The sequence below is a fragment of the Chelonia mydas genome, chromosome 3 (assembly GCF_015237465.2).
Source record: "Chelonia mydas isolate rCheMyd1 chromosome 3, rCheMyd1.pri.v2, whole genome shotgun sequence".
In the NCBI taxonomy this organism is placed as follows: Eukaryota; Metazoa; Chordata; order Testudines; family Cheloniidae; genus Chelonia; species Chelonia mydas.
The window spans coordinates 8,960,762-8,988,400 of NC_057851.1; the positions used below are offsets into that span (position 1 = coordinate 8,960,762).

At 45.1% G+C, this 27,639-nt stretch overlaps 1 protein-coding gene across 1 annotated transcript; it reads left to right on the forward strand.

The window, feature by feature from the left end:
* Positions 1 to 517: 517 nt before the first annotated feature.
* On the forward strand, positions 518 to 27,639 carry MTMR9 (myotubularin related protein 9). Its single transcript, XM_037893859.2, has 10 exons — positions 518 to 1,807; positions 4,724 to 4,832; positions 9,126 to 9,251; positions 14,853 to 15,026; positions 17,004 to 17,221; positions 18,977 to 19,138; positions 23,238 to 23,379; positions 24,036 to 24,256; positions 26,325 to 26,476; positions 27,209 to 27,639. The coding sequence occupies exons 1-10, from the start codon at positions 1,623 to 1,625 to the stop codon at positions 27,370 to 27,372; spliced, it is 1,653 nt and encodes a 550-aa protein (XP_037749787.1). The 5' UTR covers positions 518 to 1,622; the 3' UTR covers positions 27,373 to 27,639.

Genomic DNA, 27,639 nt, shown 5'->3' on the forward strand with positions numbered 1-27,639 from the left:
CTGGGTCAAGACAGCTTTTAACCCTCTACAGAGGTAATAATAACCCCTATTTCCCATTTTACCACTGGGGAAACTGGGGCACAAGGAAGTGAAGGGCCTTGCCCCACCTCAAACCAAGTTAGTGCCAGACCCACCCCCTGAACTCCTCCTCTTCAGCCCCACCCCCTGAACGCCTCATCCTTCAGCCCCTCCCCCTTCCCTTCAGCCAATCCCACCCCTGAGCTCCACCCCTTCAGCCCCACCCCCTGAACGCCTCATCCTTCAGCCCCTCCCCCTTCCCTTCAGCCAATCCCACCTGAGCTCCACCCCTTCAGCCCCTCCCCCTGAGCACCTCATCCTTCAGCCCCTCCCCCTTCCCTTCAGCCAATCCCACCCAAGCTCCACCCCTTCAGCCCCTCCCCCTGACCGCCTCATCCTTCAGCCCCTCCCCCTTCCCTTCAGCCAATCCCACCCCTGAGCTCCACCCCTTCAGCCCCTCCCCCTGAGCACCTCATCCTTCAGCCCCTCTCCCTTCCCTTCAGCTCCCCCCTTTTGGCTCCTCCCCTATGAGCTCCTCCCCCCGAGCACCTCATCCCTCTCCCTTTCCTTCAGCTCTCCCCCTTTGGCTCCTGCACCTCGCACCCCGCTCGCACGGACCCTCGGTCCCGCCGCTCTCTTTACTCTCCCCGGCCCCCGCCCTCCTCCCGTGGGGTTACAGCAGCCACCGCTCCCCGTGACACTGAATCAGTGTACGGCAGGCCGCTTTGGATGCGGAACCGATGTGCTGGGGTGCGTGGGGGTGCGCCGCGTCGTTTCTGTAGGGAACTACTTCCGGTAGGGGCAGGCGCTCGGCCGGGCCGGGTGTCTGTCTCTCTTCCGCCCTCACCAGCGGGAGGTGGCCGGGGATTGGTCCTGTGAGGGCACGTGGGGTCCAGTTCCCCCCCCCCACCCCGTGTCCCACCATCCGGGGTATGGGCCATGAAGACGGGGCTTCCTTCCTGCTGTTGTTACTGCCGCGGAGCCGGCCGGTCGGGGCGGGGCTGCAGCCGGGCCAGGCTCCCCGTTCCCAGGGCGGGGCTGCAGCGTCCCGCAGGGGGCCTCGCCTACTGGGAGCTGTGAGAGCAACTCCCCCCTCCCCCCAGCCCCAAGAAGCTGGGGTTGTGACTCCCCTCCCCCCAGGGTGTTAGGGACCCCCCCCCCCCAGCAGGGGTCGTGCCTGCCCCCCCCCTCCCCGGAGCTGCTCTGGGAGCTGGGACCCACTGTGACACCCTCCCCCCGCCCCCTCCCCCGGGGATCCTGTTCCCCCTCCCTCCACAGAGAGGTGGGATTGTGACACCCCCTCCTTCCCCTCCCCCCCCCCACCTCCTCCCTGGAGACCCCCCCTCAGGAGTGAGGCACGTGACTCCCTCACTCCTAAGGTGGGAGCTGGGAATCGTCCCTTCAGTTATGACCCTCCCCAACCCTTTGGCTCCCTGGTAGCGGCCGGCACCAGCAATTGTGGAAGATCCCTGGGATTGCGTGGATCCCCGTTTTGGCCCCAAACAGGAGGTACTGGTGCTGCTGAGAGTTGGGCTTTCTCCCCCACCCCCCCAGCTAGTTAGTTGCCAGGGTCATTCCCTGGCCTGTACCAACCCCAGAGAAACATGGAGTTTGCAGAGCTAATCAAGACACCGCGAGCAGATAATGTGGTCCTGCACCGTCCCTTCTACCCAGCAGTGGAAGGGACACTATGCTTGACTGGCCATCACCTCATCCTCTCATCTCGGCGCCAGGACAATGCTGAGGAGCTGTGGCTGCTGCACTCAAACATTGACTCTATTGAAAAAAGGTATTTTTACCCTTCTTTGCCCCTATCTAATTCCTCCTCTTCGTAAGGGATGGGAAGAAGCACTGTGAAGAATTGGGTGGCAGGAATCCAAGGGTTTAGCTCTAGGTCTGGAGGAGAGTGCAGCCCAATGATTAAAATAGAGGACTGAGCACCAGGATAGCTGCATTCTAGTCCTGTCTGGGACATTGGTAGAGTTACTTCATTTCTGTCTTGGTTTTCCTCTTCTGGAAAATGAGGGTGATAATTGCCGACCTTCCTGGGATGACTGACGTTTGCAAAGTGCATGAATGAAAGGGGCTACAGTTCAATAATATTTAGCTTTTGTACAATGCTTTCCATCTGTGGATCTCAAAGCACTTTAGAAAGGCTGTAAGCATCAAGTAAAACGATTTGACCAAGGTGCACAGCAAGGCCAAAGGCAGAGCCAGGAATAGAACCCATATCTTTGGAGACCCTGTCCAGTACTGTCTGCATGAGGCCACGCTACCATACATGGACCAGTGCAATGGTACTATGCCTACATCTCTCTCATCGTGTGGCTTGATAAAGTTGAGGAATGTTGGCTACTGTACTTCAGTATAGACTCCATCACTGAGCCATTCCATCCCATTCCACCTGATCCATTTAGAGATTACCTCTTAAATATCCTTGTTCCCTGCTGGAGAGGGAAGAAAAACAGGGATTACAACATATGCCGTTCTGTCGGGTTTGGTAAATAGTCCCAGCCATGCATTCCTTTAGTTCACATATAGTGATGACCCTAAGACAAACCAATGTGCCAGTAGAGCAGACTTACAAAATTCCGTCCTCCCGCCTTGCTGATGTGAATATCTCTTTGATGACCAAGTAAAATCCAGTATTTTGTATTGTGATAAGGATGGGTGAGAGATGTTTGTACTTGGGCTGGTAATTTTTCATAATCTTTTTGTGACATGAGCGCCAAAGCTGCTGCTTTTTTGTGTGTGTTGGCTTTTTGTGTTTCATGAGCAACTCTCTTTAAGCGTATGGCCTATTGGTCTCATTGTGGAGAACCGTCTTTAATGACACTGGTGATGTCTCTCTGCATTTCCTGAAGCATACTGAGGAAAAACAGCCCCACTAGTATATTAACTGTTACTACAGGAGGTTATGAAATAGCAGTGCAGGAGGGCATACAGATACATGTATTGGATCATCACTGAAATTGGACAGCTGTTCCATCCATTTATCCCAGTGCTAGCAATTCTTCAGTGCTGGAGAAACAGTCATGATTACTGAGTGAAGAAAATATTTTTTTTTTAGCTGAAATAATGGCTTAGAAGAAATAATTCTGAAACCAAATTACTGAATTTTGTCTGGTTTGGTTACAATTCAGCGTTTATATAGTGAGGGGGTGTTGGCCAAAAACCTGTTACTCATCCCACACAGACAGCTGTACTGTATCCAGGCAACTACAGCTGTACTACCTGTGCTGCTTACTATGGCCTGCATTTCATCAAGGACCACTTTGTGCTGTCAACAAATGGCACCCGCCGTGAACTGTGAGGATAAAACAGAAAGGCATGCCAAAACAAAACTGGCCCGGTTTGACTATCAGTCTGACTGTATTATAGTTGATATTTCTGTACCACCTTTCTTCTTTGTAAACATTGCTTACGGACTGCTTCCCAAGCTATCTCTGAGGAAGATACCCACTATATGCTCATTTTACAGATGGGGAAACCGAGGAATAGAAGTGAAGTCAGGTGATCAAAGCCACACCCAGCTGGGTAGAACTAGTAGTAGAACCCCCCAGTTGTGATTCCCAGGCTCTCACTAACCCAAGCTACCAGATTTACCCAGACCACTTACGTTGAGTCCCACGTATATAACTCTCTCTACTCTCAAAAAGAAAAGGAGGACTTGTGGCACCTTAGAGACTAACCAATTTATTTGAGCACAGGCTTTCGTGAGCTACAGCACAACTGAGCTCCTTGTCTGTCTTGCTAAACCCTGTCAACTTCTGCTAACACCCTCGTGCTCTGTGAGCTATTTGAATATTTATCTCCCTGCTCTTATTTTCCTACTCACTTCCATCCTTTGTATTTTTAACAGCAATAGGGTTTTTTTTGCTAGTTAACATGAAGGAAACAAACCCTTTATTTATTCAAAATGTACGCTTCTTTCTGCTGCATAAGGAACACCTGAGGCATTTTTAATAGGTACCTTTTTCTGCATGTTTTTACATTAAATATTAAGGGCTTGTGTACATCTTATTCCTGGAAGACTCTGAGGACTGGAGAACCTAGTACAGTTATGACTTTGTAGATGTCAAGCAAGTGAAACCTGTTTAATTGAGCGGGAAAGTAGTTTTTAGTCAGAGTGAAACATTTTTGTCTTTTTAGATAACCTTTATTAACTCAAACGTATAAAAAAAAATCTGTTAGATTCAACACTTCTGTGCATTTAGTTAGTGGATCAGAGAGCTCCCAGTCTGTATCTTCTAGGAACATCAGGAAATCTCATACTTGAAATACCTGAGACGTGGGGGTTGTTTGTTTTCTAAACATTAGAAATCAGGAAGAAAGCCTTTAACCCTCTATCCCCCTCAACACATACATATCCACGCACCACCATCAGAAGCAAAAAAAAAAGGCACACCCATTTTTTTTCCAGGCAACCAATACTTACTTTCTCTTTTATAGAGGCACACGGGGAAGAGATTTGTACCTTAAAGCGTTAGCAAGTAACATAGTTACGTAAGAACATATCTTGCTGAAAGATTTGAATAGCACATCTTTTCTAAAAGAATGTAGAGCAGATAAAGCCCCAACAAGTAGTAGTTTATTTTGCATGTATGCGCTGCTGGAAGACCTGTGTATATTTATCTAGGAATTTGGACATCAATAGAGGCTATTTCTCTTCATAGTTTTCAACATACTGTATCTTTCACTGCAGGTTTGTTGGCTCATTAGGCACCATCATTATAAAATGCAAAGATCTGAGGATTATTCAACTGGATATACCCGGAATGGAGGAGTGTTTGAACATTGCTAGCTCTATTGAGGTAAGAGCTTTTAATATTTACTCATAGTAATAAATGACACTTCCATAACACTTATATTTTCAAAGCATTGTTCAGACCTTAACTATGAACAGCTATTCAAAGAAATTGAAGAAGGGGCTGGCAGAATGTGGGTTTCTAGTAGGGTAAAAACTAAGCTTTAATTTTAAGTTACTGAGAAAGATCTTGATAGTCATGTTTATCAGATAAGCAGCCCAGGTGAGGGAGTTCTTATTAGGGAACCTGTATGGCCCCCAAATCAATCATATAACTGAACCCAGTGGACGTTATAGTAATACAGTAAATCCTTATTGCCACGTAGAGTGCTTCAGACTGTTTTAGGAGGTGAACAGAGAGAATAAAATCACTCATTTGGGTTGGAAGAGTAATTGTATGAAGTATGTTTGGTTTTTTTCACACTACTAGCAAAAATATAGTTCCCCTTTTTAATTAAACCTCTGACCAGAGTGTTTGGTTTTTCCCAAACATGACAGAACTGTGCTCGTACATGAAAACAAGAAAGTGAAGCTGGCTATTCTAATTTTATTTGTCTAAGCTAAGTAACAGGCAAAGACTAAGTAGCACAACTAAATGCTTTTACTAAGACTGGTGAATGTTATTTAAAACGAGTTCCCTTGACTGTGTTCCTGTTTAATGAGTCTCTTGTTTCCATACTTCTGTTGTACCGTTTTGCAAATGTAACCCTTAGGAGTAACATTGCATGGGAAATACCCACAGAAAGCAAGTAAGCATCACAAGTGTTCTAGATACATCTGTCTTGGAGTGCTTTTGTGTGTCCTATTAACTTTGTGTTAGGTAAATTATACTGCAATTAAATTACACTATGCCTTAAATTATAGCAATTAATTTGACTTACAGTGTATTTTCAGGGCTAATTATATAAATTTAGTTTATATTCTCAAGCTGTGCCTTGTCTTCTAGTTCCAGTAACTGGCTCTGCAGGACAGTATCAAATGAACCATAGAATCCTAGAAATGTAGGACCAGAAGGGACACTTGTAGGTCATCTAGTCCAGTCCCCTGCATTGAGGCAAGACTAAATATTATCTAGACAAAGAGTCCGCAACCTTCGGCACGCGGTCCATCGGGGTAATTTGCTGGTGGGACGCGAGACATTTTGTTTACTTTGGCCGTCTGCAGGCACGGCCCCCCCAGTGGCCGCAGTTCAGTTCCTGGCAAATGGGAGCTGTGGGATGTGGCGGCTAGGATGTCCCTCTAACCTGTTTTTAAAAACATCCAGTGACGAAGGTTCCACAACCTCCCTTGGTAATTTGTTTCAGTGCTTAATTACCCTTACAGTTAGACATTCGGAAAAACTTCCTAATCTAAATCTCTCTTGCTGCAATTTAAGCCCATTACTTCTTATCCTGTCCTCAGTAGTTAAAGAGACCAGTTATCACCCTGTTCTTTATAACATCCTTTTACTTATCTGAAGACTATGATGTCTTTCCCCTCAATCTTCTCTTTTCCATACTAAACAAACCCAGTTCATTCAATCTTTCCTCATAGATCATGTTTTCTAGACCTTTAATCATTTTTGTTGCTCTTCTCTGGACTTTCTCCAGTTTGTCCACATCTTTCCCAGAGTGTGGTGCCCAGAACTGGACACAATACTCCAGTTAAGGAGTTATCAATGCTGAGTAGAGCAGAAGAATTACTACTTGTGTCTTGCTTGTAATACTTGTGGTAATACATGCCAGAATGATGATTGCTTTTTTTGCAACAGTATTACATTTTTGACTCATACTAGTTTGTGATCCACTATAACCCCCAGATCCTTTTCTGACATACTCCTTCCTACACAGTCATTATCCATTTTGTATTTCTGCAACTGATTATTCCTTCGTAAGTGTACTACTTGGCTTTTGTCCTTATTGAATTTCATCCTGTTTATTTCAGACCGTTTCTCCAGTTTGTCAATATCATGCTGAATTCTAATCCTGTCCCTCAAAGCACTTGCAACCCCCCCAGCTTGGTATTGTCTGCAGACTAAGTGTACTCTCTGAGCCATTGTCCAAATAATTTATGAAGACAGTGATTAGAACCGGAACCAGGACAGATCACTCCCTCTCCCCTCCATCCCCCTCCTCCACCTCCCCTCCCCCGTGGGACCCCAGTTGATATGCCCTTCCAGCTTAATTGTGAACCATTAATAACTACTCGCTGAATATACTTTTCCAACCCCTTGTGCACTCAATCTAAAATAGATTTGTCTAGGTTATATTTGTTTAGTTTGTTAGAGAGGGTCTTATGAGACAGTATCAGAAGCCTTATTGAAGACGAGATATATCACATGTACTGCTTCCTATCCACAAAGCTTATTACCCTGTCAGAGAAGGGTATGAGGTTGCTTTGACATGATTTGTTCTTGATAACTCTGTGTTGACTCTTACTTATCATCTTATTTTCTACTTGGTCCTTACAAATTGTTTGTTTTTTCCATTATCTTTCCGAGTACTGAAGTTAAGCTGAGCGTTGTCTTTATTCCCCTCTTTATAGATAGGTACAGTATTTGCCCTTTTCCAGTCACCTGGCAACTCTATCTGCAGTCACTGGATCTCAAAGATAAACACTTAATAGCTCGGAGATCTCTTCAGCCAGTTCGTATTTCCTCAGGCCCTGCCAACTTCAAGACATCTAATTTGTATAAGTAATTCTTAACTTGTTTGTTCCCTATTTTAGCCTCTGATCCTACCCCATTTACACAGATGTTCACTATGTTAAGTTGTCCAATCACCGCTAATGTTTTTTTGGTGAGAACTGAAACAAAACAGGCATTTAACAGTTCAGCCATTGCTGTGTTTTCTACTGTTGTCTTTCCCTCTTCATTGAGTAATGAGCCTTCCCTGACTTAAGTCTTCATCTTGCTTCTCATGTAATTGTAAAATGTTTTTTTGTTACTCTTCATGTCCATAGCTAGTTGAATCTTAGTTTTTGTTTTGGCCTTTCTTATTTTGTCCCTACATTCTTGTGGTGGGGGTTTTTGGGGTGTGTGTGTTTTTTTTTTTTTTTTTTTTTTAATTCATCCATTGTAATTTGATCTAGTTTCCACTTTTTGTATGACCCTTTTTTGAGGTTCAGGTCATTGAAGATCTGGTTAAGCCAGGGTGGTCTCTTATCATACTTCCTCTCATTCCTATGCACCGGGATAGATTGCTCTTGCACCCTTAATAATGTCCCTTTAAAAAACTGCCAGTTCTCCAGAACTCTTTTTTTCCTCTTAGACTTGCTGCTTCCAGTTCTGAGTTTGCTAAAGTCTGCCTTCTTGAAGTCCATTGTCTTTAGTGTGCTCTTTTCCTTCCTACCATTCCTTATAATCATGAACTCATTATTTCATCGTCACTTTCACCCAAGCTGCCATCTATCTTCAAATTCTCAACCCAGCTCCTCACTTTTAGTCAGAATCAAATCTAGAACAGCCTCTCCCCTAATCGCTTTCTCTACCTTCTGTAATAAAAAGCTGTTTCCAGAGCATGCCAAGAACTTGTTGGATAATCTGTGCCCTGCTGTATTATATTCCCAACAGATGTCCATGTAGTTGACCACCAAGTCCTGTGCTTTGGGTGATTTTGTTAGTTGTTTTAAAAAATTCTCATCAAAAGTTTTTGCCCTTTTTGCGTTAAAAGCATAAAAGGCCTCAGCAAACCCTACTTTATTTTACACGGCAGTACAATAAAATGAGCAAAAATAAAGATGGGAACCATGGCAGTTTAGTAGGTGGTTCCAAATTGGTAATAGGATATGGGCACTAGTTAGTCCGGCCTGGTATTGGACAATTATTGTTACCATCTGGCTGTTCAGTGCCCTGTGAAATCAGCTGATGATCTCAGGCCACTCCAGACAGAGATCGATATCCATCCCACAATTTATTTCTTGTCTGTTCAATCCTTTGCCTCCGTGATAAGGTAACTGTCTTCTTAGTCTCAGAGATGATGTGCTGAGATGAGGCTGGAGGTACACTGGTGGTGGCCCATGTTAGAGAAGCTTGCACTGCTATGCCTGTTCTGCAGAAACCCTTACCAAATAAATACGACAGTAATAGCTCAGAATGCTGCAGGGTCACGACTGGAAGTTACAGAATTTTGGACCAGCTACTGCAAAATACCATGACCCTTGTGTAAGGGTAAATAAAAGATGAGTCTCAATACAGATATTCTACACAAACTTTGAATCCAAATTGTATTGCCAAAACTAAAAGACGGGAACATTATACAGATATTTTTGGCATGAAAGGTCACCTAAGCGAACAAACTGACGCTTCGTTTTTTTCCCACAGGCATTGTCCACCCTGGATTCTGTCACACTAATGTATCCCTTCTTTTACCGGCCCATGTTTGAAGTTGTCGAAGATGGCTGGCACTCCTTCCTGCCTGAGCGAGAGTTCGAACTTCTCAGTTCGGTAGTAAGTTGGATATCAGGAATTTTTGTAGCCATACAGAGAGAACCACACAATCGCCTGGGGCTTGATCCTGCCAAATGTATATGTCCATATCGTCTGAGCTGTTCCATGCAGCACTGTGTAGGACGGAGCCCTTAGTGAAACCATCTGTACCCTGTGTGGGTGGAAAATGAAAACTCTTCATGGGTCACAAATAACCTGTGTGCTCTTGGGGCTGGCTGTTCGGCACCTATTCTTTACTATGTGCAAGTGGGTTTTTAAGTATCTGCTTAAAGGTGACCTGCAAAGTTACGTGGGGAGTGGGAGGAGGCGTTTCCCTTTTTCCTTACATATAAAGGAAGCCAGGATATCTTTTAAAAAAAATTGCTGGTTTGTCCTTGGGAATAAATTGAATCAGGTTCTCCTGGGTTTGGAGAGCTGAAATGTGGGTGGTTTTTCAGCCCTTAATTGAAGGGACTGGAATGTTAGTCTCTAAAGATCTTTCTGCTAGCCGCAGTTCAGGAATTGGTGTTTATTTCCACCCATTTCACTCAAAGTTCTAAACCGGGGTGGCCAAACTTACTGACCCTTTGAGCTACGTACCACAATCTTCAGAAGTTCGAGAACTGGGGCGTGCCTGCCGGGGCTCGGTGCATCAGCCCTGCACGAGGCGCCTGCCGGGGCTTGGGGCTTCAGCCATGCTCCTGCTGAAGCCCTGACAAGCATGGCCCATGGCCCCCCCTGCCCCGCTGGACAGAAGCCCCTAGCCTACCACCCTGCTGCAAGGCAGAGGTCCCAAGCTCCCTTCCCCCAAGTCTGGTGGCGGGGGTGGGCTCTCCGAGCCTCACTTTAACTGTAAAAGAGCCACATATGGCTCGCGAACCACAGTTTGACCACCCCTGTTCTAAACTGTCTCAAGCCTTATTTGCAATGGGGAAATCTACCAAAAAAAAAAATCCCACCAGTACTACCGCCAGTTTATTCGAGCCGCTGCTAACCGTGATGGCACCTGTAGTGTAGACAAGGCTCCTGTGGATGGATCCATTTTTTTCCATCGTGTCAGTTAACTTGCTTTTAGCAAGCTTAATTGACACCGTGCTTAAAAAAAAAAAAGTCTGGCCAGAGGAGCCCTGGGGTTCCCACCAGTGCTGATGCTAGTGCAGCTGAGCCTCCGCCAGGCCGGAATATTCCAGGAGCGGCCGTAACCAGGCACCGTGCTTCATGTGCCAGATACCACACCCGTTAGCATATCCTCAGAACAAAAAAGGAAACGCTGATTTTTGACGTTATGTTTTTTTTAAGCTGCAGCCTGGTCTAACGTCTGTGACCCTTGCTGTTTCCCGTATATGGCGGATAACAGAGCGTGGTGTTTGGTTTGCTGTGGTCCTTAGAAAACGAAAGCAGGCCAGAGTCACTGTGGCAGGGAAAGGCTCTGGCGGCGGGGAGGCAACAGGATGCTAGTGTCGATGTGGGAGGCACGTAGAGGGCCCAGCTGTGAAGGCAGCAGTGCAGAAGTAAGGGTGGCAATACCACGAAACCCCTCCCCCTCCCCCCCATGATAACCGAGCGACCTCCGCACAATCCTCTTTTGGGTCAGGGCCCCGACAGTTACAACGTTGTAACATTTCAGATTTAAATATCTGAAATCATGAAATTTACGATTTTTTAAAAAAAATCCTAAGACCATGAAATTGACCAAAATGGACCGTGAATTTGGTAGGTCCCTAATTATCACTGTTTTTTCAGGAACGCTCTAATTCAAACCGAGTGTATCGCTGAGCATTGTACTGATTTCACATTTTACTCAGTTGTGTACGAGAACCTCAGAGTTTTACAATACTGAGGTGAAACCAAAAAAAAGTTGGTCTGCTTTAACTTTTTCAGTTGTCACATAGATTCTGGAGAGCCCCAGGAGTGTGTATCCCATGTGTAATTGTATTCATGTAAAACTGATTGACAGAATGTCATCCTGCCTTTGTAATAAAATGTCACAGTACACTTCAAGGACAGCACTCCAGAAATTTAGCGGAAGTGTTGCTTAGTCATGCTACATTGCAAAATATTCTTGTTTTGAGTCCTCTTGGATGCTGTGGCAAGAACATGTAATGCAAACTTGCTTCAAAGAAGATGGAGCAATTTACAAGTTGCAATCTGCTGTCATTTATTGATACCATAGACTGTGTGTGTACTAATGATCCTGTCTCGGGAGGGTGATGTACAGGGCAGCAGCATCCTTGTCAAGTTTCTGCCATGCAGGACTGTTCCAATGAATCCATCACAACAGCAAGTTCTACAGCTAAATGATGGAACTAAGGGTATGTCTATGCTACTGTGGCATAGCTACAGTGCTGGTGTAGCACCGCAGTGTAGACGCTTCCTGCATCGGCATGAGGGGTTTTTCCATCAATGTCGTTTATCCACCTGTTTGAGAGGTGGTAGCTAGGTCAATGGAAGAATTTTGTCCACAGCGGGGCTGGAGGGGGGGTTAGGGCAACCTAACTACAGTGCGCAGGGAATGATGTAGCTAGGTCGTTCTAATTTTTAGGTGTAGACGAGGTTTAAGTCAATGAAATATATAGCTGATGTCTTTGTGTGAACATTATGGGAAACAAACAACACTTTCCGCTGGCTAAAGACCCGAATATTTTGTGTTGAAAGAGAAAACTTGAAACATGCAGAGACAAACATTTACAGAGAGAGGTACATGCAAACAAGTAACCTCATTACAATAAATTAAGTAACCTCATGTCTAGTTGGCAGCCGGTATCAAGCGGAGTGCCCCAGGGATCGATCCTGGTGCTGGTTTTGTTCAACATCTTCATTAATGATCTGGATGATGGGATGGATTGCACCCTCAGCAAGTTTACAGATGACACTAAGCTGGGGGGAGAGGTAGATACGCTGGAAGATAGGGATAGGGTTCAGAGTGACCTAGAGAAAGTGGAGGATTGGGCCCAAAGAAATCTGATGAGGTTCAACAAGGACAAGTGCAGAGTCCTGCACTTAGGAAGGAAGAATCCCATGCACTGCTACAGACTAGGGACCGAACGGCTAGGCAGCAGTTATGCAGAAAAGGACCTGGGGATTACAGTGGATGAGAAGCTGGATATGAGTCAGTAGTGTGCCCTTGTTGCCAAGAAGGCTAACGGCATATTCGGCTGCATTAGTAGGAGCATTGCCAGCAGATTGAGGGAAGTGATTATTCCCCTCTATTTGGCACTGGTGAGGCCACATCTGGAGTATTGCGTCCAGTTTTGGGCCCCCCGCTACAGAAGGGATATGGACAAATTGGAGAGAGTCCAGCAGAGGGCAATGAAAATGATCAGGGGACTGGGGCACATGACTTATGAGGAGAGGCTGAGAGAACTGGGCTTGTTTAGTCTGCAGAAGAGAAGAGTGAGAGGGGATTTGATAGCAGCTTCTTGAAGGGGGCTTCCAAAGAGGACGGAGCTCAGCTGTTCTCAGTGGTGGCAGATGACAGAAGAACAAGCAGTGGTCTCAAGTTGCAGTGGGGGAGGTCTAGGTTGGATATTAGGAAACACTATTTCACTAGGAGGGTGGTGAAGCACTGGAATGGGTTACCTAGAGGGGTGGTGGAATCTCCATCCTTAGAGATCTTTAAGGCCCGGCTTGACAAAGCCCTGGCTGGGATGTTGTAGTTGGTGTTGGTCCTGCATTGAGCAGGGGATTGGACTAGATGACTTCCTGAGGTCTCTTCCCACCCTAATCTTCCATGATTCTCTGAATAGGGCTTTTTCCTAACTTGACTACGGATTGGAACCATATTCGTTTGTGAAACATAGTTAAGGTCCATTCTAACCATCAGGCAGAGGTACTACACATAACACAGCAGGTCACAATAGCAAAGGAGACCTAGACAACAGCAGTGCCATTCCTCTTCAGCAGACACCTCTCTTTGTCAGGATCCTTCTACAGGTGTATCTGGCTGCCAGTCTGCTACTTTTGAAAATAAACTTGACATTCGTTGTAGTCAAAGCAAATTCCAGGCCAATTTATATGAACGTCCGCGTGGTGGACTCCAGTGATCCTCGAGGGTTTGTGTCAATATGCAGTAGTTGCCTTTTTGATTGAGATACTCTGCTGGATTGGGTGGACACAATACATGCCATCTATTTTGCCACCACCGTAAAAAACAAACAAACAAAAAAACCTTTTATTGCTTTTTGGGCATCTTGCACCTCCTCAGCCAATCTTTTCATAGTGCAAGATATTCACAGCAGCCCCCAGTATGAGTTTCCCAACCCCATCGGAGCATTTATCGCTTGGGGTTACCAGCTTCAGTAGTGCATCCTCCACCCTCTTTCCCATAGATTAACTCTGGGCGGGGGGGCCTGGCATTCCACTGTCAGGGCAGGCTCCCTGGGAGAGAGGTCTTGCTCATCTGAAAGTTCAGCAGCCATTGGTTCTTATCCCAGGCCTCCAGCATGACCTGATCCACCAAGTATTATTCTTGGTCCAAACATGGCATTCAAAGTGATAAAGGTCCATAGCCAACAGGCACCTGAGCTGGGCTTGTATGAAGCTGCAACGTGAGCCCTCCTAGCTCCTGAGCAGTTAGTGGTTCTAGCATAGACTTCAGTAAATCAGCACTCTAGTCAGTGAGTTACGCTTAGGGGCCTTTATTCTCTGCCTACTGTATTCTCAGTTGCTGTGTCAGACCCCTGATATTCAGCAGTTTCTGCATTGCCAGTTCTGTCAAAAATACGGCTTGCCGAGCAGAGAGACGCCTCGCTCCAGGGTGAATTCGGTATCTTCTCAGTACTTAGCAGGTTCTGTCACAAATCTCAGTTTCAGGGAGCTGTGCAAAAATATGAGATAGGTACACTGGGAGACCCACAGTGCCCAAGTACAGCAATTGTTGCAGGGAGTGCTGTATGTGGAGTCAGCATACTGGTTTACATGAGCTTGGGGACATAGCAAACCTTTGAAGGAGAAAACAGTGCTACAAATGTTAAACTACTGTATTTAACCTCAGAAACAGTTCAATCTTCAAGCATAGATGGACCTTCCGTCCCTTTGGCTTGGTCTACATTGGGAAACTTGCTAAAACTTCCCACAGTTGCTATTGCTGGTGGTAGTGATGGGGGCACCAGTTGATGCTATTTGTGTTTCAGTATTATCTAGATCAAGGCCCCTTTGCAGACCTGTAATATATCCTTGTCCCAGAGAGTTCACATGATTGATAAAAGCTGGAATCCCCTTTATATGGGATTAAAGATGGCTGCATCTGTAGGTAATTCTACTGCTGTGCTCATTACAGAGAGGCTAATGACACTGATTTTAAAAAAAAAAAAATAGCAAACATCAATTTTTGGCAGCACTGGCTTGCCTTGTAAAAGTGTGCTCATTAGTGCAGTTGCATAATTGTTTTTTGGGGGGGGAGAGGATGGTGCGGGGAGGAATTGTCTCCTGGTTCTGGGTGAGGCACAAGTGACAAACCAAAAATCTAAGTGACCTTGTCTGTAGACTTTCAGATGGTATCTTATAACTTTTTTTTTGTAGTTTTAACTTTAACTTAGAATTTCTTGGCTTTCTAACATTTCCTTCTAAAACTGCAGCATTCATTTTCTACTACAACAAAACATTCTCTTGTATCTTTTCCAGACGACTGAATGGCGGCTGAGCTATGTCAATAAGGAGTTTTCTGTCTGCCCCTCCTACCCACCAGCTGTCACTGTCCCAAAATCAATTGATGATGAGGCCCTTCGGAGAGTTGCAACCTTTCGCCATGGTGGCCGCTTCCCCGTTCTAAGCTATTATCATAAGAAGAATGGAATGGTAAGTCTTGTTTGAGTGCTTTGGGCACTTAAGAGGAGTTGGTTTTCTTGGGCTGGTCAGAATATGTTATTTTTCAACAAACAGGGCAAAAGATTTCTGAAGAGACCTTTATATTTTTTGAAGGCTTTCAATGCAACTTATAGGATGTTAACTCCCTATCACCACCCAGCTTATTCTGAGACCGTCTTTTCATAGCCTTTTATATGTAAACAAGAGAGCCTGGGAAACTCTAGGTGTTGGAATATAGGACTGCCAATCTAGACTGGTAGTGACTGAAACGTTGTCTAACATTTGTTCAGTAGTGGATGGGAAATGAGTCATCTCTCAGCAGAGAGATGCACACCTCCACAATTGGCACTTGTTGGGCTAGCTGTGCCGACTGGCTATGGACTGAACAGCCCACAGAGACTGCATGATCCTTTTCACCCTGAGATATGGTCCATCTGGGTCATGATAGAGCCACAGTGTGCATGAAGCTAGCACTGCGTCTGCTTACACTGCACCTGTTTTGTGAGTGAGCAGAGGACTCTGTTCTCCAGGCCTGTCAATGTGGCACCTTTAACGAGCAGCAAATTTTGTCGCTGTCTCACAGACCCCCTCCACTTTAAGTTGTCAGAATCTGAGGCTCTGACACCTCTCTGACTCAGCCACTTACTGCTTGTGATTAGAAAGAAATGTACCCAGTAGGTGGGTTATTATGCAATTCCTTGCATCTAGTACTGCGTGCTGTTGGAGGCAAGGTGTTGGATTAGATGAACACTGGTCTGATCCAACATAGGTACTTCCTGTGATTCTTCTTTTGCCCAGGCTTAGAGTTAAATCATCAACTAGTTACATGTTGACAAATCAGTCCCAGTGAAGGAGTTAGGTAGCTCATGCTGTTCCTTGTCACTGTGGAGCTTCCGTTCTCTTCTTTGCTGGGGTGGGTGGGGGGAAATATTTCCGAGATTTTTGCTCTTAATACATGTATGTTTCAAGCATTCAAGTTGCAATGCTTGAACTTCTGATGGTAATGCCTTCTGTCATGCACTGCTACACCCTGCTCTAGTCTGTGGGCGTCAGTAGATATGTTTATTGACTCATCACCCTCAACGCTTTCAGCTATCTCTTGTACTACTGTTATGGCCTAGCTTTATCATCTGTGAAGTCTTTCTTCCATGAAGCCTTATCTTAAACAAGTGTGGCGCTCTGGTTTATTGGTCTTTCCAGAACCACTGAATAAAACTACTACTAGGGAACATGTTTGTATTACATAGTTGACTAAAATGTTTTAAAACAGTATTGGTTATAGGTTAAAAATAAAACCCTCCTTCAAATGTTTGTCCATTAAGAAGTTTCAGCAGGAATCTGGGGTCAGAGGTTGTGAAAGTGATGGGCCGGGAATCATGAACTGAAAGTTGAGGAGGCCGTGTGAGGATCTTTCTACTGCAAAGTGGCCTGCAGAATAATAACTTTTTAAGAAGCTAGAAATCATAAGGGCAATGAAAAAGACGGGAAGAAACTGAAGGGTGCAGTTGCATGCAAGGGGAAATCAAGGGTTTGGAGCTGAAATGGGAAGAAAGGTAGAGTGATATGGGCAGGCTTTTTCAAATAGCAGACTCTACCAAAGACAGCTCTGTGGCCACTTCAACAGCCGGACTATCCAGGTAAATGCTAAGAGGATAAGAGAGTGGGAAGGACAGTGAGGAGAGAAGTCTGGTGCAAGTCCCTGGAGGAACTAAAGGGGCAATTTTGACTTGAATGCTGAAGTTGCTGGAAGAGGTGTTTGAAGGCTGAAATAAGCAGTTAACAGTTCCATCCCTGCAGTGATGTTAACGAACAGGGCTTCCGCTTTACTTTAACAATGTGTAGAATTAAACTGGCCGAAGCACTAGCAGATGGATTGCGCCCTACAATACGCCACTGGCAGGGGCCCAGACTAGACAATCTAATGGATCTGCCCGTCTCTAACAGCTGATGCTTTGTTTTTTCTCCTAGGTAATGATGCGGAGCAGCCAGCCTCTCACAGGTACTAATGGGAGACGGTGTAAGGAAGATGCAGCGCTTATTAATGCCACCTTGAGGGCAGGAAAGCGTGGCTACATCATTGATACCCGTTCCCTGAATGTTGCTCAGCAGGCCAGAGCCAAAGGAGGTGGCTTTGAGCAGGAAGTGCAGTATCCTCAGTGGAGGCGAATTCACAAATCTGTTGAGAGGTAGGTGAAATAAGAGGGCCTTCAGGGAACCCCATAGCCCCTTTCAGGCTGCCTCGAGGAACTGGGTTTTCTTGAACCAGTGTAGCTAACCCCCAGTGTAGATGTGCTCTGCTGGTATTAAAAGTGTCGGCTTCCCCTGATTGGAAACACTAGGGGCCAGATTCTCACCTGTGCCTGGGCTCTGCTTCGTGCCGCAGACTGGGGGTAGGTGGGCTGTCATCAGAGAGCTGATTATGGTTCCCTGATTCTCTGGGTCAGTGAGACTTGAGACCTCTCAGCTGCTTTGAGTCACACCACTGGTATAGGGTTCCTAATGTATCCTGCACCAGTGGAGGATAGGCATAACAGAGCTACCCCAACTTATGTCGGGGATATAGAGCTATTAATTGGTGCAGGAACTGGCTGCAGTAGCTTTACACTAGCAGGGAGTTGCCCTATGGCAGGGAAATTCCTTGCTGGCCACTTGTGGCCACAGTCCAGTCCTTTTGTGCCACCTGCACAGTGCAAAAGGCTGATCTCTTAAGAATCTTGGCTTAGGACCCTGCATCAGTACATCTCCATTATCGTAGCTACACTAGAGCAAAAAACCAAAACCCCAGGGTAGGCATGACCTTAGAGAACTAAGGGAGTGATTAGAACCTTTATGAATTGCTGCCATGTTTTTACAACTCTTGTGAGCTATTGAACTTGATGATTTTACAGACAGGCTTGAGTGTTGGTGCATTTTACTTTATATGCCCCTTTCTAAACAAAAATTTCAAAGGTTCAAGTTCATTTTGCTATCTCTGGTTATTAATTTCCTGGAACCAAATCTTTTATATCAAATTGTAGTATGCTCTCTTCTTCCCCACACCCCTCCATCCTCTTACTTCCCCACCACCACATTCATTCTCTCTCTCTCTCAATAGGTATTAGGCCATGTGACATTTAAATGTCTGATGGTCAGTAGATCTGTAACTTTTACATGTGCCTTAAGATATCATAGCAGGAAGAGGATCAAAGAGAAACATTTAGTTCAACCTGAAGCATGCAGCTTGCTAAGTCTTGCAAATGGAAGTCATAAGATCCTGTAAATGTTTTTTCAGTTTCTTTGTGTGTACATAGTCAGTCTGTCTGTCTTAGTGCGGTTGTAGTCTGAAAGTGACTCTGTAAAAATGGCACTGTGGGGTTCTGTATTTTTCTCAGTGACCTCCAGATCACATCTTCTTAATTTACAAGTAAAGACTTGTTTTCTTACTACTCTTTGTCTTCTGCAGCACCCATAATAAAGATTTTGCAATTGGAACTTGGTTAGCAAGTGTGTTGCAGTATGTGCCGGACTGGAATCCAGCTTTTTCGTACCAGTATTGATTCAGCCATGTTTATCTGGAATAAAAAGTAGTAAAAACTTATTTAGTCAGCAAAGTCCGTGGATGTAACAGAAAACACACAGGGTGCAGGTAAATTAAGGAAGACGGTGCTGTTTTTTTCATCAGGACATTTCAGAGCAGAACATGCCTTTTAAGGAGTGGAATTGCTCCAGTTTAAGCACTGATATTTTTCCATGATGCTAAAATGTGACTCATTCACAATAAGAACAGATTTGTTGAACAAGAGAATATCGCTTTATTAAAATCATACTTCTTACCATAACCTCTCTTGAAGCATTAGTGTTTAAATCTGTATTTTGATTGGTGCTCTTATGGATGTGTGAGCAAGGTCTAATAGCTTCAGTAATATTGCTTATGGGCTAAATAATCTTTGCTTTCCCCAAAGGTATAACATTCTGCAGGAAAGCCTCATCAAACTTGTGGAAGCTTGCAATGATCAATCGCACAACATGGACCGCTGGCTTAGTAAGCTGGAAGCCTCCAACTGGCTGACTCACATTAAAGAGATACTAACTGCGGCTTGTCTGGCTGCTCAGTGCATTGACAGGTAAATCCTAACTGTGGTGCTGCTTGTTAAATATTCCTTTCGGAGGCAGCTACAGTATTTTACTACTGTATACTTTCTTGCTCATTTCCATGCAAGACACCATTTCATCACCACCATTAAGGAGCCGCTCTCTAATAGGCCAGGTCTAGGTTTTATTAGTACAAACATGAATGAGGAATCATAACAATTAGGGATGGACAATCGGTCATGTAGTCAAGATTGCTTTCTGTGTCATCTAATGTTTTGCCCAGTCTAACCTATATCGCCAATGAAACAAGTTAAACTAGAGTTTACACATGAGAACTACTGTTGTGACAACATATTACAGGACAGTTAAACTCGATCCTGTTTCGATCATGAATGTGTACACATTCTTTACTCTATGAACATCCTTTCCATTGAGCTAGTCCAGTACTCAGTCTAATTTTAAATGACTAAAGCGATGGGGCTTCCATCATTTCCTGTGGAGTCTTTCCCACAGTTTAATGTATCTCCACTTTTTTGATATTCAAGCCAAATTTACTTTCTATCAATCTAAGCAATTTTTCTCCCTTCTTTTAAAGGATCATAATAACTCTAACTTGTCACTTAACCAAGCTATATATATATATTTGTTGAGTCGTTCCTCATAAAAAATTTTCACTCCCTTAATCAAGTTTTTTTTTTTTTTATCAAAATTTCCTCTGGTGTATTTGTTATCTCGGTGAGCAGAAATAAATGTAGCAGTGGCCTGTTCACAGCTGTTTGGGAAGGGGCCTATTTCCTCCCATCTCAGAGGATCTACGTCTCCTCTTTGCAAACAGGAAAAACATGCTCTGTGCAAATCTGTGGTCTGAAATGTAATTCAGTTTGGTTAAGAAAATGTCAGGAAACCACTGAGATGTGGTATTGAGACATGATGCTGCTCGGTTTATTAAATGTACCGGCAAGGAATTCAAACTGGAACAGGTGCAGAGAAGGGCTGTTGGAATGATCAGAGTAATGGAGAGCCTGCCTTACAAGAAGAAAAGGAGTACTTGTGGCACCTTAGAGACTAACCAATTTATTTGAGCATAAGCTTTTGTGAGCTACAGCTCACGTCATTGGATGCGTGAGCTGTAGTTCACGAAAGCTTATGCTCAAATAAATTGGTTAGTCTCTAAGGTGCCACAAGTACTCCTTTTCTTTTTGCGAATACAGACTAACACGGCTGTTACTCTGAAACCTGCCTTACAAGAGGAGACTTAAGGAGCTTGGCTTGTTTAGCCTATCAAAACAAAGACTGAGGGGAGACATGATTGCTCTTTATCAATATATCAGAGGGATAAACACCAGGGTGGGGGAGGAGTTTTTACGGTACGGGCCAATGTTGGTATAAGAACAAATGGATATAAACTGGCCATCAACAAGTTTAGGCTTTAAATTAGATGAAGGCTTCTAATAATCAGAGGAGTGAAGCTCTGGAACAGCCTTCCAAGGGGATTAGTGGGGGCAAAAAACCTAACGTGTTTCCAGACTGAGCTGGATAAGTTTTTATGGAGGGGTGGTATGATGAGATTGCCTACAATGGCATATTGCCCATCCACGATTGCTATTAGCAAATGTCTCCAGTGGTCTGGGGAGGGCTCTGAATTAGTACAGAGAATTCTTTCCCAGGTGTCAGGCTGTTGCATCTTGCCCACATGGTGTAACTGATTGCTAAATTTGGGGTTGGGAAGGAATTTTTCCCCAGGTCAGATTGGCAGAGACCCTTGTGGGTTTTCATCACTTTCTGCAGCATGGGTCACGGGTCACTTGCTGGTTTGAACTAGAGTAAATGGGGGGTTCTTGTAACTTGAAGTCTTTAAATCAAGATCTGAGAACTTCAGTAACTCGGCGAGAGGTTAGGGGTCTATTACAGGAGTGGGTGGGTGAGGTTCTGTGGCCTGTGATATGCAGGAGGTCAGACTAGATGATCATGATGCTCTCTTCTGGCCTTAAAGTCTGAGTCTGTGAGTCTTGGACAATGAGATAAAAGGACTGCACTAAAAACCTCAAACCACGGCAATTACTTGCTTCTGATTTTATTATGGGGAAGGCCAATGACTCTCCTTTACATTGAGTGCAATGGAGCATTTATAACTCCTAGCAGTCAAAAGAAGCAGACTGAGTTTATAGGGAGTTGGCATGGGACAACCCAGGATTTCGGTGCGGACAGCCCTATTCAGAAGCTAGTTACTACTTTTGAGTGGACGCTGCACTGAAGTGTATAATCCCCTTAGAAGGAATGGTGGGAGATAGATCTACATACATCCTCTTGCATCCTTGTGACAAGAAAGTTGCAAGATCAGAACCATATTGTCCTAGTTTGTCATTCTACAGGAAGCACATGGACATGTTAGTTCGCATTTGCATTTACTGGAAGAGGGGGGAAGAGAATGGTAGTGAAGTTGCTCTCAGCCTGGAACTACTGGAAAAAAATATACATAAGGATTAATTTATTCATAGCTGTATTGCCCAAGTTCCTTTTGGATACATTATGCTAATTCTAGATGAAAGCATTACTATGTACGTGGGCTACATCTTTATGCCTCTGCTTTCTACTTCAAAACAAGTCGTAATAGCAGCAGAGCAATTAATTGGTGTCAGCACTGGTGCTTGCTTGATGGATTGCTCTTATTTACAAACAGTTTATAGCTCAATTTGGGCCTCTGTACATGAACAAATAAACCTACAATTAGCTTTAAAAAAAAAAAAAAAAAGCTAAAAGGGTATTTGCACAAGTGAACCAACTTTGTCATGTTTCAGGAGTGGGAGATGCGATAAGACCATTGTAAATAACGCCACAGGACATTTGAAGGAGGAGCTTGGTGTGATATTTAGGGGCACTTGGGTGGGTGTGGTATCGGAACATAAATAGAACAGAGTGCAGGGGGATTAGCTGTTCTGCAAAGTCAGTGGGAGCTGGGGGGGAAGAGCATATTGAATCTTAGCTGTATGTAAAGCAGTGGTGCCCAAACTTTTCCTGTCGTCGCCGCTCCGTCCCCTTACCAGTAATGGAGTCTGTCCGCGTCCCCTCTCCATTACTGTATGGTTGGCTCAGTAGAAGAGCTTGGGCTGAACTGGGGATGCAGGAGGAGCTGGGGCTAGAGACGGAGCTGGCCAGTGGACAGAGGGAAGAACTGGGCTGGAGGCAGAGGGGAGCTGGGGTTTGAGCCGGAACTGGGTTGGGGCTGGAGGCGAGGTGGAGCTGTGACTGGGGGCAGTGCGGGGCTGGGTGACGCTCCCTCCCTCCCAACCCCCTGTGGGGTCTAGTCTGGGCCTTGCTGTGCACCCCCCGCTAGGGGGCCATGCCCCACAGTTTGGGGACCACTGATGTAAAGTATTACTCCACTTTCACGATAATTTCCTTAGATTTTTCACTTGCTTTATGGTCTTCTGATTCATCTATACAGATAGGTGTGTGATAGTCCTTACATTTGGCTCTGAGGCAGAGCTAAGCAATCAACCAGAATATTTCTTGTGCCTTTGTAGGGCAAGTCCTCTCTTACATATTACCCCTGTCCATTTGTAGTTCTACTTTGTATTGCTGTAGCTTCTAAATATCCTAATAAGGAGCATCAGGAGTGTTAGATGCTCGGCAAACACCCAAGAAGACAGGGGGCCTCTGTTCAGATTCTGAAGAGGTTTCCAAGTAGCCTGTTCTTCCCAGCAGAGTCCTAGAGGCCTAACTGAGCTTCTTAGCCTCCTGATCCCTTTTCTAATGAAGTTGGGATCAGTCTTTGGATACTGTCTATTTAATAGGGTGGATCCTAAGTTGATTGATCCAGGGAGAACTCTTCTGTGTGTGACACAAATGTTCTGGATTCCCAAAGCACGTAACCAGAAATGCTACTGAATCCTTAAATGACGTGAAGCGTAAATGATGCTGTGATCTGGGGCTGGAAAGAGTATCAGTATTTTTTTTTCCTCCCCCGATAGGGGTGAGTTTGAGTGGGAAAGAAGGAATGGTTGATGGTTGGCAAGCCACCTAATGTTGTCTAAGCCCATTGCAGTTATGCTGATGTGTACTGAGAGCCTGGGTTTATCTGCATCTTGCATATTTGTGTCCCTAATCTTGCCCTCTTGAATTTTCTCTCAGGGAAGGAGCATCAGTGTTAGTTCACGGGACTGAAGGAACTGATTCTACACTCCAGATAACTTCTTTGGCTCAGATCATCTTGGATCCAAAGTGCAGGACCATACGTGGCTTTGAGGCTCTTGTTGAGAGAGAGTGGCTGCAGGTGAGAGATCCTGTTTAGTTAGCGCTAAGAAAAACGTACGTGTGGCTGTCGCTAGATTGAGGCGCTCACAAGTTGTTGTTCAATACGTGTATTGTGATAGACCCTCAGGCCTCAAACATGTTGGACCCCATTGGGCTGGACACTGTATCAGAGTGACACTGTTACTGGATGTCTTGATACCTGTCTTCCATTGGCTTTCTGTCAATGGAGTGTTATGCACTAGCCATCCTTCCCCATTGGCTCCAGAGGGATCTCTCAATAATGTGAGGATTTCTGAGCCCCTCTCCCATGTCAAGGATACTGCTGCGGTTGTAAATTTAACAAATAATTCTGCTCTTTGTAGTTCATTGCAGCTGGTGTTCTCAGCCAGGCAGTTTTTCTTGCATGATCAGTCATTTCATAATCTGCTAAATTCTCTTCAGTGCATATTCTTGTAGTCTGACGAAATGTGACATTACTTGCATACCTCTAGTATCACTGAAAAGTGCAGGAGCTTTGGCACTGGCAAGTCAGTGTTACGTGATATTAACATGATGCAGTAGGACACAGTATCACAGATAGAAATAGTTTTGCAGAAACCTTGTGCTTCTCCTCCTATAACATACCCCTCCTATTGCTTTGTATATAACCCGTTGTTCTTTGTTTCTTGCTTATAGGCTGGTCACCCATTTCAGCAGCGCTGTGCTCAGTCCGCCTACTCCAACAGCAGGCAGAAATGGGAGTCCCCCGTGTTTTTCCTTTTCTTGGACTGTGTGTGGCAGATCCTCCGTCAGTTCCCTTGCTCTTTTGAATTCAACGAACACTTCCTGATCATGCTCTTCGAACATGCCTACGCCTCACAGTTTGGCACGTTTCTGGGCAACAACGAAAGTGAAAGGTTGGTGAAGAGAAGCATTCCGTGCTCCTGGAAATCAGGCCATGCCCTGTTACAGATATTCTGTTGGTTTGAAAGAGAGAGTGGCCGATGGCTGTCTCCTAGTTTTGAAAGACCCAGCTGTGTTTTAAAAAAATCCAGGATCTTTCAATCATCTTCCCTTAAAATGAATGGAAGTTCTGTCTGTGATACTTATCTGGTCCCTATTAGTATTGTATGTGAGCACCATAATAGATTTCCCTCACAACACCCCTGTGAGGTAGGCCAGGGCTGTTATCCCCATTTCCAGATGGAGAGGCTGAGGCCTGCATGCACAAAAGGAATTGGGCACCTATGTCTGTTTTAGACTCCGCCGCAAAGCACAAAACTCCCCCTGAACTCGTTAGGCCCCTAAACTTACTCGGCCCCTAAACTTACTCAGCACCTAAGATTTTGCCCTAAAAGTTCCCTTTGTATCAGCCTCTGGGCATGTGCGCTACTGCCTCGCTCTAGGAGTCCAAATGCCTGTCTCCTGCCTAAGCCCCAGAGCAATTCCCAAACCAGGGGAAGACAAGCATTCAGCCTAAGGCACATGCGGGGCCTCATCCAGTCGATGTGCTCAGAGGGTGCCTGCTGGATTGGCCCCCTCAAGTGTGAGGGTGGAGGGAATAGGACTTCCCTCATAACTTTTAGCCCAGTGGTTTGGGTACTCACCTGGGCAGTGGCAGGAAACACCTGGTTCAAGTCCTCCCTCTCTTTGGTGGGGAGAAGGGATTTGGATAAGGATGTGCTACCTCCCAGGTAAGAGCTCTAAGCATTGGGCTATAGGAAATTCTGATGTGGGACCCACTCAAGTCTCTCTCTTTGAAGCTGTTGCACTGTGGATAAATAGAGTCATTGGAGCAGGGGGACTGGATCCTGGGTCTCCCACAGGAGTGCTCCAAGCCCCAGGGTGTAGAGTCATTCTCATGCTTGTGCGTGCTGTCTTATCCCTCTCCCCTTCTCCTCCCACTCCTCCCCCCCCCCCCCACCCCCCATGACTCTTTGTGAGAGTAGAACAAGCATGAGAACAACTCTGTAGCCTGGTGGTTTAAGCACTCATCCAGGATCCAGTGAAAAATCACCCAGAGTGCTGGCTTTTGTGAATTGCAGTCTAAAGTGCCTGTCTAGCCCCACTCAGTGTATAGGAGCTGGGCACCTAACTCGGGCTTTGTGAATTGCAGTGATTTTACAGGCGCCTGAAAGGTAGGCGCTGTGACACTGAGAATCTCAGCGCCTGACAACTGTTGTGCATCCGGGCCTAAGTGACTTGACAGGCAGCCTGTAATAGAGCAAACAGCTGAACCCAGCCTTCCCAAGTCCTGGGCTAGTGCCCGAACCACTGGACCATCTCTTCAGCCTGTGAAGTGGAGGATGTAGTCAGTTGCTTTAATTTATGTAGCCTCTGGCATGCAAACTGTCCCAAGCCCCTTTTACTAAACTAAGTCCTGGCAGAGAGGCACATATGACCACCCAGGATAGGGTCACGCTCTGTGTAAACTGTGAAAGCTTTCACTTGTTGAATGACCTCTGTCAGATAGCATGTGCTCTGGTATGTCCTGCCACAAGAGGGACCCTATACACAGGTCTAGTAGTAACCTTACTTTCACTTACACTGAGAATTGCACTGTGATGTAGAATTTGCAGACCCACCCGCCCACCCTCCGTCCGCTCCATTTTGGTAGCAAACAGCAAAGAGAGCAAATATGGTTGTCAAACTATTTCATGGAATCAGGTTGTTCATAAGTGAAGATGGCTGATTTCTACCCCCACTCATAAATGAGCTCTCTCCTCTCCCCTCTTGTTTTGAATTACATGAAATTGTCCCTCCAGAATGAAATAACTTGGCGTACAAGTATGACTCTTCAGTATCATTTCACTGTCGTGGACCTCTCTTCATTAACAATCTGAGTTATCACAGTCCCTCAGCACTCACAGCATGTGGAAGACTTGCAGATATTTTAGTTCCCAGGGATCTACCTGATTAACGCGAATGAGAATGCGCAGTTTTGAAGACAAAAGACAATTCAGTAATAATATTGGTCTGTCCCAGGTGTAAACTGAAGCTGCCACAGAAGACTCTGTCTTTGTGGTCTTGGGTGAATCGGCCTCAAGAACTGAGCAAATTCAAGAATCCTCTGTTTGAGGCCAACAGTCTCGTCATCTGGCCTTCTGTCGCACCACAGAGCCTGCAGCTTTGGGAAGGTAAATCAGGCTTCTTTTGTATTGTGTATTTTTGTGCTAACAGACATTCTCCTAATTGTCCACTCATCCTACAACTTGACATCTAAGGGCATGATCCAACTCCCATTGCAATCAGTTATTACGAATGACTTGCAATACCCACCACCCCAGGAGACATGGTGCCACTTCCTACCACTTCTTAGGCACTTCAGGTGCTCTGAAAGTTCTTACCCAAGGGCATCAGACTGAGCCTTTTTGGACAGTTAGTGCAGCCTAAGTTACTTACATATTTCTAAGGTGAATGCTCCCTCTCCTTTCCTCTTATCCTTCCCACCCACCCAAGCATTCCCAAGGCTACAGAGTCATGATCCAGTCCTCTAGCCGTATAAACTCCTGAATGTGAATCTATGATCCCATCCAAGATTTACGTTAGCACTAAACTGAAGTGAGAGGGGTGGAATCAGTCCAAGGTGGAGACTGAATATTGACCTGTCAGACTAGGCTACGTGGAAAGCCAAAGTCTATATCTCTCTAACCACTCTTTTTAAAAAAAAAAAAAAAAAAGAGAAATAGTGAACCCGTTGTGGTTATTGTCTATATTTCAAAGCATTGTTTAGGTAAGTCCTTAAGAATTCTGATGTCGGTCCATAGCACTCTGCATTTGTAAAGCACTGTATGAATCTTCACTAACTAGCACTTTCCTCCTGGTGACGCTAGTCCATTCTGACTTTCCCCCTCTCTTTGGGGCTTTAGGTGTCTTTCTCCGTTGGAATAGGTCCTCCAAGTTTCTGGACGAAGCCTATGAAGAAATGAACAACATCATAGAGTACAACAAGGAACTTCAGGCAAAAGTCAATGCACTGAGGAGGCAGTTAGCAGAACTGGAAACAGATGACGGGATGCAGGAAAGCTCCTGAGATCTTGCAAGGCTTTGGACACCAGGTCTTTCCTTTCAACTCACCTTTACACTAAAGACTAAACAGAGAATGTGCATGTGTTGCAGAACCTTCTGGTGCAATTGCTCCTCAACCCTTCACTGCTGAAACCCTCACTTTACACTATCTACATCTCTTCCGTTCGGGATGGGTCTCTTGTGTTTTCTGTTTACAGGGGAAGTGCACTGTTCAGCATAGTGTTCTCTCTTGACCGTTGCTGTCTTTAATAAATTGTGTACAGTTTCAGCA

Bases quoted from the DNA above. Each gene is read 5' to 3' on its own strand.
- MTMR9 (XM_037893859.2), top strand. From the start codon at position 1,623: ATGGAGTTTGCAGAGCTAATCAAGACACCGCGAGCAGATAATGTGGTC. The intron at 1,808-4,723 runs GTATTTTTACCC...CTTTCACTGCAG, and splicing joins ATTGACTCTATTGAAAAAAG to GTTTGTTGGCTCATTAGGCA. The intron at 19,139-23,237 runs GTAAATCCTAAC...ATTTTCTCTCAG, and splicing joins GCTGCTCAGTGCATTGACAG to GGAAGGAGCATCAGTGTTAG.